General features: G+C 42.2%; 1 protein-coding gene across 1 annotated transcript in view; it reads left to right on the top strand.

The window, feature by feature from the left end:
• LOC121271164 (complement C3-like) overlaps positions 1–20773 on the top strand; it is a 167518-nt gene that overhangs the window by 123179 nt on the left and 23566 nt on the right. Inside the window, exons 34-40 of the mRNA XM_041176924.1 lie at positions 4902–5071; positions 6998–7156; positions 8807–8866; positions 10994–11084; positions 14249–14300; positions 16145–16232; positions 19357–19446. Of these exons, the coding sequence (XP_041032858.1) occupies positions 4902–5071; positions 6998–7156; positions 8807–8866; positions 10994–11084; positions 14249–14300; positions 16145–16232; positions 19357–19446 (710 nt within the window). The remainder of the gene's footprint in view (positions 1–4901; positions 5072–6997; positions 7157–8806; positions 8867–10993; positions 11085–14248; positions 14301–16144; positions 16233–19356; positions 19447–20773) is intronic.

The raw sequence follows: 20773 nt of genomic DNA, 5'->3' as shown, positions 1-20773 counted from the left end.
TATGTTAATGATAAGGAATATGACATTTTGGCAGTTGTGGATCCAGTCAGAATGGCAACCTTTGGGCGCTGAGGGGGAAGGCAGAATAATTATCCTTCATTGTTCATTATTTTGAAATATTGCTTAATAGAAATCTTGAATGTGATGGTAGAATATGTCAGTGAAGAAACTCTTTGTGTTACTTTTGTGTTTAAGGGTATGGGCCAAGGGAGAGCAGGAAAAAAATCAGTAAAATTTAATTTAAAGTGAATACTTATTAATCCAATGAATTCTTTTCACAGGGGGAGCATTGATTTTATTTTCTGTTCTCTTTACCTCATATACAGTCAGGAGAGACTTGCCCTGGGAGTCATCAACATCGACTCTGGAGCCCAAGTCTCCTGGCATCAGATTAAATGTGGAAAAGGAAGTCTCCTGCTGATTCACGGACCTCACCCCACCGCACCTGCCGCCCCCCATCTCCCCCCCACCCCACACACACACACACAAAACTCAAAACTCCGCTGGCTCAGCAGATGAATCAGTGCTCCTCCATGTTGAACACCACTTGGAGAAAGCACTGAGGGTGGCAAGGCTGCAGAATGTACTCTGGATGGCGGACTTCAATGTCCATTACCAAAAGTGGCTCGGTGGCACTGCTACTGACCGAGCTGGCTGAGTCCTAAAGAACATAGCTGCTAAACTGTGTCTGCAGCAGGTGGTGAGGGAATCAACAAGAGGGAAAAACAGACTTGCCCTCATCCTCACCAAGCTGCCTGCCACAGACTCATCTGTCCATGACAGCATCAGTAGAAATGATCATCTCACAGTCCTTGTTGAGACAAAGCCCTGTCTTCACTTTGAGGACACTCTTCATTGTGTTGTGTGGCACTACCACCATACTAAATGGGATGGATTTTGAACAGATCTAGCAACTCAATACTGGGCATCCATAAGCTGCTGTGGGTAATCAGCAGTGGTAGGAATGTACTTACAATCTGTAATTTCATGGCCCAGCATATCCCCCCTCTACTATTACAACCAAGCCAGGGGTTCAAACCTGGTTGAATGAAGAGTATAGGAGGACATGCCAGGAGCACCACCAGGTGTACCTCAAATGAGGTGTCAACCTGGTGAAGCTACAACACAGGATTACTTGCAGGCCAAACAGCGTAAGAAGCATGGGATAGACAGAGTGATGCGATCCCAGAACCAATGGATCAGATTAAAGCTCTGCAGTCTTGCCACATCCAGTCGTGAATGGTGGTGGACAGTTAAACAATTCACTGGAGGAGGAGGCTCCACAAAAATCCCCGTCCTCAATGATGGGGGAGCCCAGCACATCAGTACAAAAGATAAGGCTGAAGCATTTGCAATAATCTTCAACCAGAAGTGCTGAGTGGATGATCCATCTCAGCCTCCTCTGGAGGTCTCCAGCATCACAGATGCCAGTCTTCAGCTAATTCAATTCACTCCATGTGATATCAACAAATGGCTGAAGTCACTGGATAGTGCAAAGGCTAAGGGACTTGACAATACTCCGGCAATAGTACTGAAGACTTGTGCTCCAGAACTTGCCGTGTCCCTAGTCAGGCTGTTCCAATACAGCTACAACACCAGCCAGCATCTACCGAGCAATGTGGAAAATTGCCTAGGTTTTCCTGTACACAAAAAGCAGGACAAATACAACCCGACTAATTACTTCTCCATTAGTCTACTGTCAATCATCAGTAAAATGATGAAGGAGTCATCAACAGTGCTATCAAGTGGCACTTTCTTACCAGTAACCTCTTCACTGACGCCCACTTGGGGTTCCGCCAGGATCATTCAGCTTCTGACCTCATTACAGCCTTGGTTAAAACATGGACAAAACAGCTGAACTTCAGAGGTGACATGAGAGTGACTACCCTTGACATCAAGGCAGCATTTGACTGAGTGTGGCATCAAGGAGCCCTAGCAAAACTGGAGTCATTGGGAATCAGGGGGAAAACTGTCCATTGGTTGGAGTCATACCTAGCACAAAGGAAGATGGATGTGGTTATTGAAAGTCAATCATCTTAGTTCCAGGACATCACTGCAGGAATTCCTCAAGGTAGTGTCTTCGGCCCAATCATCTTCAGCTGCTTCATCAATGGCCTTCCTTCTATCATAAGGTCAGAAGTGGGGATGTTCGCTGATAATTGCACAATGTTCAGCACCATTCGCAACTCCTCTGATACTGAAACAGTCTATATCCAAATGCAGCAGGACCAGGACAATATCCAGTCTTGGGCAGACATGTGGCAAGTAACATTTGCACCACACAAGTGCCAGGCAATGACTATTTCCAACAAGAAAGAACCTAACCATCGCCCCTTAAGGTTCAATGGCATTACCATCACCGAGTCCCCCACTATCAACATCCTGGGGGTTACCATTGACCAGAAACTGAACTGGACTAGCCATATAAATACTGTGGCTACAGGAGCAGGTCAGAGGATAGGAATCCTGCTGTGTGTAACTCACCTCCTGTCTCCTCCAAACCTGTCTACCATTTACAAGGCACAAGACAGGAATGTGATGGAATACTCCCCATTTGCTTGGACGAGTGCAGCTTCAACAACACTCAAGAAGCTTGACACTATCCAGGACAAAGCAGCCTGCTTGATTGACACCCCATCCACAAACATTCACTCCCTGCACCACCGACACATAGTGGCAGCATCTACAAGATGCACTGCAGCAACTCACCAGGGCCCCTTCGACAGCACCTTCCAAACCCATGACCCCTTTCATATGGAAGGACAAGGGCAGCAGACACATGGGAACTCCACCTGGAAGTTCCCCTTCAAGCTACAGACCATCCTGACTTGGAAATATGTCGCCCTTCCTCCACTGTTGCTGCGTCAAAATCTTGGAAGTCCCTCCCTAACAGCTCTGTGGGTGTACCTACACCACATGAACTAAAGCAGTTCAAGAAGGCAGCTAAGCAACACCTTAATAAAAACAAAAAAACTGCGGATGCTGGAAATCCAAAACAAAAACAGAATTACCTGGAAAAACTCAGCAGGTCTGGCAGCATCGGCGGAGAAGAAAAGAGTCGACGTTTCGAGTCCTCATGACCCTTCGACAGAACTTGAGTTCGAGTCCAGGAAAGAGCTGAAATATAAGCTGGTTTAAGGTGTGTGTGTGGGGGGGCGGAGAGATAGAGAGACAGAGAGGTGAAGGGGGTTGGTGTGGTTGTAGGGACAAACAAGCAGTGATAGAAGCAGATCATCAAAAGATGTCAACGACAATAGTACAATAGAACACATAGGTGTTAAAGTTAAAGTTGGTGATATTATCTAAACGAATGTGCTAATTAAGAATGGATGGTAGGGCACTCAAGGTATAGCTCTAGTGGGTTTTTTTTTTTAATAATGGAAATAGGTGGGAAAAGGAAAATCTTCCTTAACCGAGGTTTTCCACCCACGGTCGTTGACAGGGCCCTCAACCGTGTCCGGCCCATCTCCCGCGCATCCGCCCTCACTCCTTCTCCTCCCTCCCAGAAACATGATAGGGTCCCCCGTCCTCACTTATCACCCCACCAGCCTCCGCATTCAAAGGATCATCCTCCGCCATTTCCGCCAACTCCAGCATGATGCCACCACCAAACACATCTTCCCTTCACCCCCCTTATCGGCATTCCGTAGGGATCGCTCCCTCCGGGACACCCTGGTCCACTCCTCCATCACCCCCTACTCCTCAACCCCCTCCTATGGCACAACCCCATGCCCACGCAAAAGATGCAACGCCTGCCCCTTCACTTCCTCTCTCCTCACCGTCCAAGGACCCAAACACTCCTTTCAAGTGAAGCAGCATTTCACTTGCATTTCCCCCAACTTAGTCTACTGCATTCGTTGCTCCCAATGTGGTCTCCTCTACAATGGAGAGACCAAACGTAAGCTGGGCGACCGCTTTGCAGAACACCTGCGGTCTGTCCGCAAGAATGACCCAAACCTCCCTGTCGCTTGCCATTTTAACACTCCACCCTGCTCTCTTACCCACATGTCTGTCCTTGGCTTGCTGCATTGTTCCAGTGAAGCCCAACGCAAACTGGAGGAACAACACCTCATCTTCCGACTAGGGACTTTACAGCCTTCCGGACTGAATATTGAATTCAACAACTTTAGGTCGTGAGCTCCCTCCCCCATCCCCACCCCTTTCTGTTTCCCCCTTCTTTTTTTTTCCAATAAATTATAAAGATTTTCCTTTTCCCACCTATTTCCATTATTAAAAAAAAAAACCCACTAGAGCTATACCTTGAGTGCCCTACCATCCATTCTTAATTAGCACATTCGTTTAGATAATATCACCAACTTTAACTTTAACACCGATGTGTTCTATTGTACTATTGTCGTTGACATCTTTTGATGATCTGCTTCTATCACTGCTTGTTTGTCCCTACAACCACACCAAACCCCTTCACCTCTCTGTCTCTCTATCTCTCCGCCCCCCACACACACACCTTAAACCAGCTTATATTTCAGCTCTTTCCTGGACTCGAACTCAAGTTCTGTCGAAGGGTCATGAGGACTCGAAACGTCGACTCTTTTCTTCTCCGCCGATGCTGCCAGACCTGCTGAGTTTTTCCAGGTAATTCTGTTTTTGTTTTTAACACCTTAATAAATGCTGGCCTAGCCAGCGACACCCATATCTCATGAACGAATAAAAAAAACTCACAAAAGAATTTACCTGAAGCGCTTTCGGACAATCTCCCTGAGAATGCACTTGATCATTGGCAACATATCTATTTGCCGGAACTGGATGAAAAATTTGCTACAAGGATTTTTGTTTTGTAAGAGATGGAGCACACAGAACCATACACCAATTTATTTGAAATAGGTGGCACGTTTGCTTTGAATGACCTTTATTTTAACTTGTTATTTTTCTTACATTTTTAGACCAATCATACTGGGCAGAAGCTGGAAATGTCAACTCTTTGTACACGATTGAAGCCACAGGATATGCCCTTCTTGCTCTTGTGCAGCTCAAGAAATTTGAGCAAGCTCGTAGACCAGTCAAATGGCTGTCACTAAGAAGCGAGTATGGAGGTGGCTTTGCATCCACACAGGTTGCACGATTTTACTTTACATTTGTATTGAATTCATTTTTAAGAAAATAAACTAAGTTTAGCAGAAATCTTTAAGCTTGGGGGGTTGAAGCCTGTCTTTTTTTATTGCTGTCAAACAGGAAATCACCCTTTCCCAAAGGAGAAAGATTTGATCTTATTTTGAAGTTGAGCTGGTATCTTAGATTTCATAATGAAATATTTGGGAAATTCATTGACGAATGTTTTCAAGACAACTGCCAGGAGCTGTTTCAATGCACAAGATCTGACGAGCATGAATAAATAGTCACTTGTGATTCAGTGCTTTTTAGCTTGTTTGTTTTTGGAGTAATCTTAGCAGAATGCCTGGAAACTCCCGGAATGTGGTGAGGGGGCAGATTTTATGATGTTGCGAATAGTAGGCGGACTTTCCCACACCATGAAGATATGTCCTTGGTTCTTTTTGGTTTTGCCTCCTCAGGCCCACTTAATTGATTTTGTCAGATCTCTTGGTGAATCTACCTAAGGAGAGCATGGTGATTGCCTGATTGTGGTAGACCACAGAGGTCTGTTGCAATGCACCACAGCCAGTGGCTTCTGAGCTGTCATAAAGGGAAGCAAAATATTAGCTTGTGCAGTTCATTTACTCTTGACACACTCCATTTGCCTCAACAATGTTAGATGCCAAGGACAGACGAGTATCCCTTTTGCCCAGGATTTCTATGGCACAAGTGGCAGCAACTGGAATGAGTGACCTATTTCTACATTTGCATAGCATTAGAAAACTCCTATCCATATTTGAGCAGATACAATTCTACACATCCAGCACATTGATGAGAATTGCTGGAAATGGCAAGGATCAAATGAGAGTCACCAGAACTTACCCCACTAACAGCTGATTAGCATAATATCTCTCAAATGTAATTCCAGTGAAAACTTACACCAGGATCTTCCCAATACACTAAACCAGTAGATGTGATCTCTATCAAATTCTATTACAAAAGAGATGGCATTTGTGATATTGCAGAACTTCTGCAGTAATGTGCTGATGAGCATTCTGATTTAGACATTAAGTGAACCTACACATTGGAAAATAAACTGAGCCAATACACAGTATTCAATAACCAACCAAAGTATAATATGCTGTAATTACATAAATATAAGAAAATTAATTGGTCTTGCTTATCTTTAATGAGAAAAGGCAGATTCTAGTTATTAAGAAACTTGTTTTGCTCATCTTATGAAACCTGGTAGGAATATTGCACTAGCCTATAAGTGTCTCTCCAACCAAGCTCATGACATCTGGAAGGAAATAAATGAATTATTTCTGAGCTTTTAAAAAGTGGTAACTCATAAAATAACTTAAAATTATAATTGCATTCACTTGCGCTACTTTCCAACCCGCGATCCTTATCACCTAGAAGAACAAGGGAAGGAGGTGCTTGGGCACATGACGCCTGCAACCTCGCTTCCAAATACTACCTTGTCCTGACTTGGATATATATCGCCATTCCTTCACTGTTACTGGGTCAAAATCCTGGCGCTCCCTTCTGAACAGTACCGTGGGCGTATCTTCACCACATGGACAACAGTGGTTCAAGAAGGCAGCTCACCACTAGCTTCTGAAGAGCAACTAGGGCTGGGCAATAAATGCTGGCCTTGAGTGACATCCACATCCCATGAATAAAGGAAAGAAAATTAATTTCCACTTGTGTTTAAACTGACTTCAGGATTTTGAAGTTTAATATATTTGTCCCCTGCACTTCTAAGTTGAAACTAAAAGCCAGAATGCCATTGCTGTTTTGTTTTTCTGAAATCTCTTGATTATTCTCCAAGAACTTTAATTGAAACCAAAAAAGATTGATTACTCATTCTTATTTCTTAAGCAAACAAGTCTGAAGTGTTTTATTTCTTTCCAAATATATTTATCAATAATATTTTCCCCCCTAGGCGACAATGATTGCTTTACAAGGTCTAGCCAACTACCAGGCTGCTGTTCCTTCAATCCAAGAGATTGACTTAGATGTCGTTGTATCCATTTCTGGCAGACAAATACCTATTGTATGGCGTTTCGACTCATCAAATCAATATGTAGCAAAATCAGCAAGGGTCAGTTATTACTTATGCTTTAAAATAAACGTTCAAACTTTTCTTTTCGATATGCCCTAACTACTTTCAAGTATTCTACTTCTTAGCATTTTTGACCATAAATAATGTAAATCATTTGCAGCTGTTTCTCAGTACAGTTTTTCTGTGTTGCTAACCTACAGAAGTGAATTAATTTTGCATTACATAGATTAGAGCCTTTATACACAGAAATGGGGCATTCAAACCAACTGTCTGTGGCTGAGTTTATGTTCCATGAGGGTTGTCACCCATCCCACTTCATGAACATGCATTTTATGTATATTTTTAGTAGCTATGATGCTTAAATCCTGTTCTGCTCAATAATTTCAGTGTTGGCAGTTTCAGAGGATTATAGTTTTATTGTGTAACCTTGAGGAATTTCGGTGGCATAATATGGAATTCCAAATTTCAGCCACACAACAGTCTGGCAAGGTACAAGGTGTTTCACTCTAGGACAGGGAAAATCTCCACATAGCCTCTGTCCTACATCCCCGGGGAGGGGATGTGGCGGCATTTGCACTCGCCTCTCTAGATCTCTAGATCATTAATCCATGCCTTGGTATTTCTACAAAAACACAGCTACAAAAGCAAAATACTACAGATGCTGCAAATCTAAAATAAAAACATAAAGTGCTGGAAATACTCAATATATCTGCAACATCTATGGAAAGAGAAAGAGAGTTAATATTTCAGGTCTGTGACTTTTTATTTGCTTAGCGCAATATGAAGTTTACATCTGTTAAATGATCGGGAGGCGGAGTCTCTTTGCTGATGGTTTCACAAGTGTTTGGTTCCATTCACAATTCTTGCCCACACCAACATAAACCCATGTTTGCATAATAGCTGGGCTGGAGGTGAGAAATGGAAGGTAATATTTCTGCCACAAATGCTAGGCAATGACCATCTTCAACAACAAAAATTCCAGTGCAGCCTCCTTGACTTTCCATGAAACCATTATTGCTGAGTTCCCACTATCAGTATTTCATGAGGTTATAATTGGCCAGAATCTTTTAATTCGACCAGCCAGATTATTGCTTTGGCTACATAACAGGGCTGACACTGGATGCCCTGCCATAATCGGTTAACTTGCTGACTCCTCAAAGCCTCTCCAGCATCTACAAGGTTCAAGTTGGTTGGAACACTTGTATTCACTTCAGTGGGTGGAGCCATGCAACACTCAAGAAGCTGAATGCACAAGGTAAAGCAGTTTGCTTGTTTGGCACCCTGACTTTAGACCCAATATCAACCCCCTCACCCACTATTACACTAAGGCAGTGTACATTATCTTAAGATGCATTGCAGAAATGCACTGAAGTTACTTTGGCAGTAACTCTCAACCCTCTAACAGCCAAGAGTGAGATGAATAAGGATTGTGGCAATGCAGGGGTCCCCATCCTTTACCTCCTACCTTGTCACAAACAATCCTGAGAGCAAAGAGTGAAAAATCACCAGACAGCTATTCTACTTTTTCTTTTTATTTCTAATTTGTTAGAATATAACAAAATGAAGCCATTCTTATATCATGTATCAAAACTGTTACTATTCTTTATTTTGCAGCCTTTTCCGGGTTTTTGTTATATTAAATCAGCAGTATATAAGGTAAATGGCTAATTAACATAATCCATATTTCAGATGAGCGCCCTCAATAAGGTAGAGGTAAAGGTGAATGGGGAAGGACAAGGAACAATGAAGGTGAGTGTTGGTTCCAATTACTTATTGTTTTGGAGTACAATACTGTTGGCTGAATTTAGTCCTTCATCCTCTGATACCTTGAATTGCTGCAGATGATATATTAAATGATATCATTGTAACGAGGCTAACCACCCAGATAATTGGGTAAAAAGTTCCATCAGAACTACATATGATACAGAACAGATGAAAGCCAATTGGCCCAACTGGTCAATGCAGGTGTTTATGCTCCATACAGCCTCCATCCACTCTTATCCTATCAGGATATCCTTCTAATCCTTTCTCTCTCTTGTGGTTATCCAGCTTCTCCTTAAATTCAGCTATGCATTTTACCTGAATTGCTCCTTGTAGTAGTGAATTCCACATTCTAACCACTATTTGAGAAAAGAAGTTTCTTCTGAACTCCATATAAGGTTTATTAGTGTCAGTATTGGATTTATGTACCCCAGCTCTGGCCCCTTCCACAAGTGCAAATGCCTTTCTACATCTATCCTATCAAACCCTTTCATAATTTTAAACACCTCTATCAGATCACCCCTCAGCATTCTCTTTTCCAGAGAAAAGAGGCTTTGTCTGTTCTTGATAATTATAGCCTCTTGGTTCCAGTATTATTGTTTTGAATCTGTGCTGTAAACTCTATGTAATATTGTGTAAACCTCTTCATTATTTTAAAGATTTCTATTGTTACCCATCATGCTTCTCTTTATGAGAGAAAAGAACCATAGCCTTTCATCAGAAGTATATCCTCCCGATTCTGGGATGATTCGAGTGAATCTTTGTTGCACTTTCTTCCTGACTCTATATTCTTCTAATAATATGGAGATTGGAACACTCAAACTATCCCACTTCCTACAGATAACAATTGTATAGTAAAACCTCATCTCTAATGTAAATTTGGGTTCAAAAATGTAGTAATAGAGTAATGTAGAGAAGCTATCTAAACTACTTGGAAAAGAGAAACTCTCCCCTTATGCCAGGAGCGCCTGCTTTTGGAGGATTTTATTGGAAGAAGATGAATGCGTTTCAGAAGCGTTAGATCTTTTGCATCATGCATGATGCTACGAAGCAAGTGGGCACCTTTTCTATTTGCTCATGTGGGCAGCGCTGGGCAGGAAAGCTTTTATTGACCATCTCGAATTGCCATTGAGAAAGTCATTGTGAGTCATCTTCCTGAAGCACCGCAGTCCATGCATTGTGGATTCCAATATTTTTAACCAGTAACAATGTAGGAATGGAGATATAGTTCCAAATCAGATGGTATGTGACATGGGGGAACTTGCAAAAGATACTGACCCAAATCTTCTGGTAAATGGCACTGTTGAATGCATTGCTGCTGTCTCTGAAGTTTTTCTGCGCCCCAATGGATCTGCCCATTTTCAGCGGGTACTTCTGATCCTGGCTGAAGCAGAAATAGGCCATTGCAACTTCTCCAGGGTAAGTCCAGTGAGCACAGGAGCACTGAAGGAAGGAGAGGACTTGCCCCCTGTTTGCAGCATTAGCTGCCATGTTCAGGTAAGTTATTACAGGTCTCAAGTCTTAATGAATGTGTGGGTTAGTGAATGGATAAGTGAGTGGGTGAGTGAGTGTGGGTGGATGAGTGGTAGACGAATTGGGTGGGGTTGTACAGGGGGATGGGTATTCAGTTTGGGGTTAATCAGGTTGGTGGGGTGATGGTTGGGTTATGTGGGGAGTCAGGTTGAGTGGGTATTCGGGTCAGGGAGCCGTAGTGGGAGAGAAAGTCAAGTCGGGTCGAGGGTCCTAGGGGTTGCCTGTGGTGCTCAGTTCAGTTAGGCTGACTAATCTCTGAGTAAGACCATGAGATAACCAGCATAGCATTTCCTAGATAAATATCCAGGTAAGTTCTGCGAATCTGACCCAAGTCTCTGACCCTGAGCTCAGTTTGGAGACATTTACAGAGAGCCCCAGGCAGCATAAATCAGCCCATCACAAGTTTAAACTTTCTGGTCTATTACAATGCATGTGCATGCACCAGCCAGGGCTCCCGCAGGTGCCTGGCGCGCAACGCAGACTTCACAGTCCAGATTTACTGCTTTGGCTGATTGGCTTATTTTATTATTTTAAGTGTACTGCTTTTGATAAATGACCACCACTTGTGTTTTTATTATACAGGTTCTAACTAGTTATCATGCTCAGTTGTCTAAACATGTCAAAGAATGCAAGAAATTCAATTTACAAGTAACTGTGAGAGAGGTGCCTGAAGGTGAGCTGCGCATAAACCATCCAGAGACCATTATTTCTCTTAGCTAATTATGGCAAACCCACTGTGCAATGAAACATGGTGGAATATTTTTGCTTGCTCAGTGATTGAAATATCATCATGGTACACACACACACTCTGATGGGGAAGAGTTAAATTCAGTTAATTAAATAAATCTGATATAAAAAGCTGGTGTCAACAATGTGACCATGAAACTATTGGTTGTCATAAAAACCCACCCGGTTCACTATTGTCCTTTTGGGAAGAAAATCTGGTGCCCTTACCTGATCCGGCCTGGTCTATATATGAGTCCATATCGACAGCAATATAGTTGACTCTTAATTGGCCTCTGAAAGAACTGTGGGCTTAGTAAGCCACTAGTTTTAGGGCAATTAAGAATGGGCAACAAATACTGACATTTCCCACATCCCAGGAATGATTAAGAAAATGTACGACACTCCTGCCCGAGTTAGACAGGCTGTTCAACCATCCAAGAAAACAGTGGTGTTAAAATAGCTTCAGGGCAGGAAATGAACTGTAAGTGTACCACTTGTGCTTAGCCTCCTGTTTTGTCTGGTTTCCATTGGGATGAGGCAGTTAAAATTCTTTCTTTGCAGTTAAGTTTTATGGAGTACAGTAATTCCAGAAATGGTGAAACTTTTTAACAGAAGCTAAGAAGCCTCTTTGACAGGGTGAGGTTTGACCATGGGCATATGGGAAGGGTGGAAACATTTTGATTTGTGAGATTCAGTGAAACATGACTTTGTCTCTGAAGTAGATGAATATGAGCAACTGTTTAAGCCACAAAATAAACTTATTCACTTGTGACACCTATGAGAGACAAACAACCTTGCAATGAAGAGTAGATTTTGTCTTATATAATGTTTCGATAAATAGTTATAATCTCATTATGGCACAGAAGGAAGCCAGTCAGGCTATCGAGTCTCTGCCAGCTTCTCTGTAGAGCGATCCAATCAGCCCCATTCCTCCTCTCTATCTAAGTGGCCCTGTACGTTTATTTTCTTCAAGTACCTGTCCAATTTCCTTTTGAAGTTTCGAGTCCATATGACTCTTCATCAGAACTCTTCTGATGAAGAGTCATATGGACTCGAAATGTTAACTCTATCTTCCTCTGCACAGACACTGTCAGACCGGCTGAGTTTTACCAGCTATTTTTGTCTTTGTTTCAGGTTTCCAGCATCCGCAGTATTTTGCTTTTATCCTTTTGAAGTTACTCATTGTCTCCACTTCCACCACCCTTGAAGACAGCAAATTTCAAGTCATTACTAATAAAAAATGTTCTTCCTCACATCTTTCTCCTGCACCTCTTGCACAGAAACTTAGTCCAGACTTTCAAATGCTGGCGGGGTTGGGACCCACTGCAGGTGCAATTTCAAAATCATGACCCCAATGTTCAGCTCAGGATTCCGAAGCCTCCAGGACAGTTTGAAATTTTCAACGTGCTGTTGGGGGTTAAGGAATGGGGAACCCAATTGCCTTCAATTTATGGCTCATTAAGCTCCCTTAGGAGAATGCTAATTGGCTGCGAAGACGAGGACAGAATTTTCAAAGGCCCGATCAATGAACCCAAACAGTGTGGTGCATGTTGGTGTCCATTCATTGAGTTAATTAAGAGACCATCAGAAAGTTTCTTTGCATTTGTAAAAAAGTGTAGCTTCATGAGCCAGTTTGAGCTGGGTTGGGTTCTGTACCTTTATTTTGCCTGCATGGCCACTTTACTCTGCATCAACGGTGCTGACCCTTTGAGGAGCTGCCTCTCAACATAACTGCTGCCTGCTTTTGCCACTGGTGCTAGCAATCAGTTCTCGCCTCCTGGAGGCACTCAGCACCACTAAATAAGTGACGCAGTTAAAGCACAGGGTTGGGAGCTTGAATTTGTCCCAGCTTCTGGTTCCTGACCCCGCTTTAAAAATCTGGCCCCTTAAATCTGTAACCCCTAGTTCTTGTGCCAACAGCTAATGGGTACAGCTTTTTTTTTGTCTACTTTATCTAAACCTGTCTTTATCTTGTACACCTCTATCAAATCCTCCTCACTCAATATCCTTTGCTCCAAGGAGAACAATCCCAGCCAAACTTTGTAGCTAAAATTCCTCATTCCTGGAACTATTCTGGTAAATCTCCTCTGCATCCTCTCAAGGACCCTCACATATTGGTACCAGCATGTGCAAGTTCTTTATTCCATTAGTCTTCACATTAATGACAAGTTGTACTCTCCCTTAACATTGCCAGGCCTATATTTCTTGGAATTTAGAGGGATAAGAGATGATCTCGTTGAAGTATATTGACAGGGTACATGTGGCTGGAGAGCGTAGAAATGTATTTTTTATTCTTTGATGAGCTGTAAGCTTCACTGGCAAGGCTAGCAGTTGTTGCCCATTCCTAATTGTCTTTGAGAAGGCAATAGTGAACTGCTTTCTTGAACTGCTGCAGTTGGTACACTGTTAGGGAGGGAGTTCCAGGATTTTGACCCAGTGAAAGTGAAGGAATGGTGATATATTTCCAAGTCACGGTTGTAGTGTTCCCATGCATCCGCTGCCCTTGCCGTTCTAGGTTGTAGGTGTCACAGGTTTCGAAAGTGCTGTTGAAGGAGCTTTGGTGAGTTGCTGCAGTGCATCTTGTAGATGGCACACACTGCTGCTACTGTGCTCCACTGGTGGACGATATGAATGTTTAAGGTATTGGATGGGGTGCCAATGAAGCAGGCTGCTTTGTCCTGAATGGTTTACCAAGCTACTTGGGCTTTACTGGAGCCACACTCATCCAGGCAAGTGCCTTGTGGATGGTGGACAGACTGTAAACTTATCTGCACTCTCAAGTATACATAATTTCATAAAACAATTTCAAGAGGAGTAGGGGAGTTCTCCAGTTTCCTGGCGAACATTTAATCCTAAAACAACACCTAAGATCTGCGCATTCATGACATTGCTGTTTATGGGACCCTACTGGACCCGTGCTGGCAATTAAGCTTCCTGCATTACAACAGAGACTAAACTTTGTAACTTCTTCTTTGATTATGAGGGTGGCCTTAGGTCATGAAAGGAGCAATACAATTGCAATTTCATTTTCCTTTATCCACATTTGAATAAATAATTGTGAATTAAAGTGCTCACAACGGCAATAACTAGTCTTGTTTTGCATTGCTACAGCTTTAAGACCTGATGGAGCTCAGAATTCTCTGTTGATAAACGTCTGTGCTCGGTGAGAAGTTCACATTTCAATCTCTTGGAATTAAATTTGCTACTTGATGTTATTGAGGAAATTGGTTTGACAGTCACTGAGAGGTTATGTAATTAACCTGGGATTAATATTGGGCTAGTCCTTTCATATTGTCAACTGAATTATTCTAATAAAATCAGCAGTTAGTACTTAAACATAAAGAATAAGAATATCTAATAAATAGCAAACTCTCTCCCCTTGCACCATCACTTCTAGGATGCGTGAGGAGCTCGTGGACTTTTTTGTCAATAAGATTGATGTCTTCCATTAAGCTAGCTCTATTAATTTCCCCCTTCCCCTTGCTCATCAAGACAATCCTCCCACTGCCCTAACCAAGTTCAGCTTGCCCATTAGATCCACCTTCTTCACCCCCTAATGCCATTTTCATTAATCTGCTGACCATCCAACTTGCATTCCTGGTTCCCATGCTAGCTGACACTGTAAATGGCTCCCTCTCCTCAGGTTCTAGCCCTCTCTCTTTTAAAACTACCTTTATCACCACCATCAAAACTATCACCAACTACAACCCCATCTCCAAACTCCTTTCCTGTCAAACTGTGGTCATCTCTGAAATCTGGGCCAACCTTGGCTGCAACTTCTTGTTTGAATCTCTCCACTCAGTGTTCCAATCCTCCCATAACACTGGAAAGGTTCTAACCAAAGTCATAACTGGGATCCTGGGATCCTCATTGCCCATCCCCCTTGTCTTTGAAAATGTGGCAGTTAGTCACTTTCTTCAGCCGCAGTAGTCCATGTGGTGTAGACCCACAATGCTGTTAGGGAGAGAGTTCCAGAATTTTGACCCTTCGACAGTGAAGGAATGGCAATATAGTTCTAGGTTTGGATGGTGTGTAACTTGGAGGGGCCCTTGCAGCTAACAACATCCCCATGCTCCTGTTGCTCCTTTTCTTCGAGCTGGTGGAGGTCGTAGGTATGGAAGCTTTTGTCAAAAGAGCCTTGGTGATTTTGCTCCTGTGCATCTTGTACATACTGCTACCATTGTGGGCCAGTGGTGGAATGGGTGAATGTTTAAGATGGTGGATGGGATGTCAATCAAGCAGACTGCTTTCTACCAAATGGTGTCGAGCTTCTTGAGTTTTTTTGGAGCTGCACTCATCCAGGCAAATGGAGAGTATTCCACCACATTCCTGACTTGTCCCTTGTCGATGATGGACAGACTTTGGGGAGTCAGAAGGTGTGTCACTCGCCACAGAATTCCCAACCTCTCTCCTGCTCTTGTAACCACAGGAATTATATGGCTGATCCAGTTAAATTTCTGGTCACTGGTCACCCTCAGCATGTTGATGGTAATGATTCAATGATGGTAATGCCGTTGACTATGATGATTAAACTCTCTCTTCTACCCAAGGTAATAGAACTGAAACTTGTGTTTATTTATGGAATTAGCTTCCACATATACCTTATTTGATGTTCATCTCTAGATGGCCTCATCTCTATTTCTCTTGACTCCTTTACAGCCTCAGGCTACTTGTCTGCTAGTGATGGGGTGATAGTGCCTGTTTTGATTTCTTGCAAAGTGAAATTTTTACCCCTTATCCTTTTATCCCCTTTTTATCTCCAAACAGAAGTTGCTTTTTCCAACAATTTATTTAATGAAAATTCAAAATATAAAATAATGGCATTATACAACTTTAAAGAATTGATGTTAAGGAAATACTGTTGCCAAAAGGAGTGTTTTTAAGATTCAATGTGAATAATGTTCCACAATCTGTATATTTCTCTCAATAAGAGCTCACAAAGTCTGATGATTGTAGCTTTTTATTACTAATTTTGTAAGTAAATTTGTAATAATTTGTTCTTTAAAGATATCTTGGAGATTCAGATTCTTCAATGGTGATTGCAGATATTTCAATGCTGACAGGATTTTCTCCAGATATGCAAGATCTTGGATCGGTATGATATCTTTGTTACTTAATAAGAAAAGCTTACACTTATGTTGTGACCAAGAACCCATAAAACTTAAAATGAAAGGTGCCACATCTAAACTCAAGAGGTTAGCTGTATTAATGGCACACATAGAGATAAAAGGTTTTGATCTATTAGCTATTACTGAGATGTGGTTGCAGAGTGAACAAGGTTAAGAACTAAATTTTCCAGGATGCTTGATAGTAAAGGATGCGATGACGGCAGTAGTGAGAAAAGATCTTAGTCAAAATAGGGATGTTGAATCAGTATGGATGGAGCTGAGAAATAATGTAGGACAGAAAACAGTGGGAGTAGCTATTGTCCCAGTAATCATAGTGCTGGATGGAGTATAATCAGGGAATGAGAGGAACATATAACAAAAGTAACGTAATAATTGTCTTTAATTTTCATATAATCTGGGAAAACCTGATTGGCAATAATAGCTTAGAGAACAAGTTCATGGAATGCATTTGGGAAATGAATGGGGCAGTGTGAAATTATCTACTGTGTTGGGAAGGAAGGAAAAGCAGAATATCTTTTTGAAAAGGTGACTGGCTGGTATTAAGTGCCTTGTACATGAATCAGGTATAGCAAGAAATTAGGAAGGAAAATGAGATCTTGACTTTTATTGCAAAGGTGTTGAGGTAAGAGAACAAGGAGATTTTGCAGCAAATGTACAGGTCTTTGGCAAAATCAAAGAGAGTACTGTGTACAGTTTAGGTCTCCTTAATGAGAGAAGGATATATTTGCCTTAGGGTGCAACAAAGGTTCACTAGATTAATTCCTGGCTTGAGAAGCTGTTCTATGAAGAGAGATTGAGTAGAATGGCCCATTTTCTTTGGCGTTTAGAAGAATGAGACTTGGTCTCATTGAAGTGTATAAAATTCTTCAAGGGCCTGATAGGGTAAATGCTGAGAGGCTGTTTCCCTGATTGAAGAACTAGGGGTCGTAGAAACATTTTTGAGCCTGCTCCGCCATTCATTAAGATAATGGCTGATCTATTTGTGGTCTCAACACCACTTTCTTGTCAGACCCCCATAGTCTCAGAATAAGTGTTTGAGATGACTGAGATGAGGAGAAATTTCCTTACTCTGATGGTCATGAATCTTTGGAATTCTCTACCCTACAGAGCTGTGGATGCTTAGTCATTGAAAAGATTCAAGCATGGGATTGATGGTTTTTTTTGGGCATTAAGGGAATCAAGGCATATGAGGATGGTGAGGGAAAGTGGAGCTCACGTAGAAGTTCATGATAATATTGAATGGTGGAGTAGACCTGAGCGGCTTTAGGACTGCCCATGCTCTTAATTCTTATGTTCGTAACCTTACCATGTTTGAGACGCATTTCAAAGTCTTCATTCAACTGCACCGCCTTGAAATATTATAAAGCTATTGTGTAACTAACCATTTGTAGACAGCAGGATCTCTCAAACCCAACAAAATGAATGACCAATTAGTCTGTTTTAAGAACACAAGAAGTGGAAGACTAGTGTAGGCCATTTGACTCTTCAAGCCTGTCCCAGCATTCATTAAGTTCGTGGCTGAGCTGCTACCTCAACTCTGCCTCCTCCTATCCCTTTATTCCCTTAGCACACAAAAATGTAGGCAGGTAAGAATGATGTTGCTTGAAGTAGGATTGTGACAGCCAATGTACGATAGGGAAAGTATTTTTAGTTACGACTGAACCCAATCTGATTATCCCCTTGGAGATCACTGATCTTAAGAATCTCTATGCCTTCTTTAGAGGCAGGAAATGATTTTAAGAATCTTTATGCCCTCTCTAGAGGCAGGAGCACACTACCTCATTTGGTATTAAAATAGAGTAGTGGAATGCTAACAGCAGCATCTCTTAGAGGGGAGGCGATGGAGTAGTGGTATTGTCACTGGACTGGTCATCCAGAAACCCAGTGGTATTGCTCTGGGGACCTGGGTTTGAATCCCATTAAAAGTCTAATGATGACCATGAAATCATTGCCAGTTGTCATAAAACCCATCTGGTTCACTAATGCCTATTAGGGAAGGAAATCTGCCATCCTTATCTGGTCTGGCCTACATGTGACTCCAAACCCACAGCAATGTGGTTGACTCTTAAGTGCCCTCTGAACAAGGGCAATAAATTCTGGCTGAGCCAGTGATACCCACATCCTGTGAATGAATAAAAAACCCCATTTAATTCTATAAGCTTGAAATGATCTCAGTATGTTTCCATCTAGTATTAAAATCTGAATAGAAACTTTCTTTACAATGATAAGTGAATATTAATTTTCTGTCAAAGGACTGGCCACTGATCCAATGTCTCAATGAATTAGTCATTCTCAATTAAACCTAAATTAACAGATATGCAATTTGAAGATAGATGTTTGACTTTCCACATACGCAGGTGTTTCCTCCTCCCAGTGAAACACTAAGTTAGAAGAAGTATTCGTGTGATCAGAGTATAATTGAATATGAAAGATTTAACAGATGTAATTATTGTTGTTTTTCTCTCACTTGCCCTCACAGGCATGCTAGTGCACTACTTCCCTCACTTTCACTTCACACAAATGCTCTTCTCCTTCTCACTAGCTCCCCCCACCTGTCCTCCAACCGCAGTTTTTGCATGTCTTATCATTCCTCTCACTCACAGAATCACACGGTGCAGAAGAGGCCTTTTGGTCCATCGAGTCTGCACCGACACGTGAGAAACACCTGACCTACCTATCTAATCCCATTTACCAGTACTTGGCCCATAACCTTGAATGTTATGACATGCCAAGTGCTCATCCAGGTACTTTTTAAAGGATGTGAGGCAACCTGCCTCCACCACCCTCCCAGGCAACGTCACTCTATGCTCTTCTACTCACCCCCATTGTCCCTTATACCTCCATGCCACCCCATGCCCCTCCCTCTAGTCCCTTTCTGTCACCTCTCAGAATTACTCCTAGCTAATATTATGCAATCAGAATTCTGTGTGTGAATAGATCAGCAATTAGTTTAAGACTTTTAAGCATGATGATGAATTTCTGCACGTGCCTGAAACCTGTCTGACCAAACTATGTGCCATTATTGTATCCTCTTGTTGTACGTAATTAGCAAACCATAACTTACTAACATTTCGCTTTATTTATTTACAGCTGAAAAATGGAGTGGAAGGATATATATCGAGATTTGAACTAGACAAGGCATTATCAACCCAAGGATCACTGATCGTTTATTTGGATTCAGTAAGAAACAAACTATATTTTGGCAATTATGAAATAGAAGACAGTGGCCTAGATTTTCTATCCTGGTTCAGGTGCGCAGAGATAGGAGAATTCCCAGCTCTGCAAACCTGACCTTTAAAAATGGCTGCCCGGACGTCAGATTTTTGGTCCAAGGGGTGGACTCGAATAGGAGTTGGGTGGGTGACCTGGCTAGAAATAAGGAGAAACAAGCTGGGCACGAAGGGGGCGGCTAGGCAGAAGGCCTGCCTCAGGGCTCTGGCACTGTGTCCAAAATAAAAAAAAATTAAAACATAATACACCCCTCCAATCTTCACCCCTCACCCCGCACACACTTCCCATTGCCCCATCCATGCCAATCATGCCACCTCATCCCCCCCCACACCCTTCTACTCACCCCGATTGTCCCTTATACCTCCATGCCAGCCCATGCCCCTCTACCAATCCCCTATAGCCCTTTATAGCTTCATGCCAATTTAGTGCCAACTCATGCCCCCCCACTCACCATCATTTTCCCTTACCCTTCCATGACAACTCACCTAGTATCCGGCAAATCTCAGGAGCCATGCTGACATAAAATAAAGTCATGTGTCTTTTGACTAACCTCTTATGAAAACAAAAGTTTTACTTAAGGACTTAATCTCTTACAAAAATGAACATTTCTATTCTAGGGGGAGATGGTAGCATAGCGGTAATGTCACTGGATTAGTAATCCAGAGGCCCAGGCTAATACTCTGGGGACACAGGTTCACATGCCACCATGGCAGCTGGCATTAATAAAATAAATCTGGAATTGAAAGCCAGACTCAGACCATGAACAATCTGGTTCACTAATGTCCTTCTCTGGTCTGATCTACATGTGACTCCAGACCCACAGCAATGCAGTTGACTCTTAACTGCCCCCTGAAATGGCCTAGTAAATCACTCAGTTCCAGGCCAATTAGGGTTGGGCAACAAATGCTGGCCTTGCCAGCAATGCCCGCATCCCATCGACGAATTTTAAAAAATTCTATAACTGCTTGGAGCTGTCAATCAAACTGTTCACTTAAAAGGCGCCCCATTATGATAACAGTAGTTTTATAAAATCAGTCATTCCAGCACAAATCCCATCATGATAGCTCCCAGGTTTATGTCCACAGACAGAATTAAATATCAAGCATGGATTGTTTTTTTCACCCCATACCTTTTTTTTAATATTGGAAGCCCAGCAGAATTAAATCCCTTGACAGCCTTGATAGTTCCAGTGATTTTTTGACAGTTCTTTGACAGCTTAATAGTTTTTGACAGCTTCTCAGTTCTATGACAACTTGGACAGTTCTTTGACAGTTCC

The sequence above is a fragment of the Carcharodon carcharias genome, chromosome 30 (assembly GCF_017639515.1).
Source record: "Carcharodon carcharias isolate sCarCar2 chromosome 30, sCarCar2.pri, whole genome shotgun sequence".
NCBI lineage: Eukaryota > Metazoa > Chordata > Chondrichthyes > Lamniformes > Lamnidae > Carcharodon > Carcharodon carcharias.
Note: the sequence above shows the minus strand (reverse complement) of the source record. Positions and strands in the feature narration are given on the sequence as shown.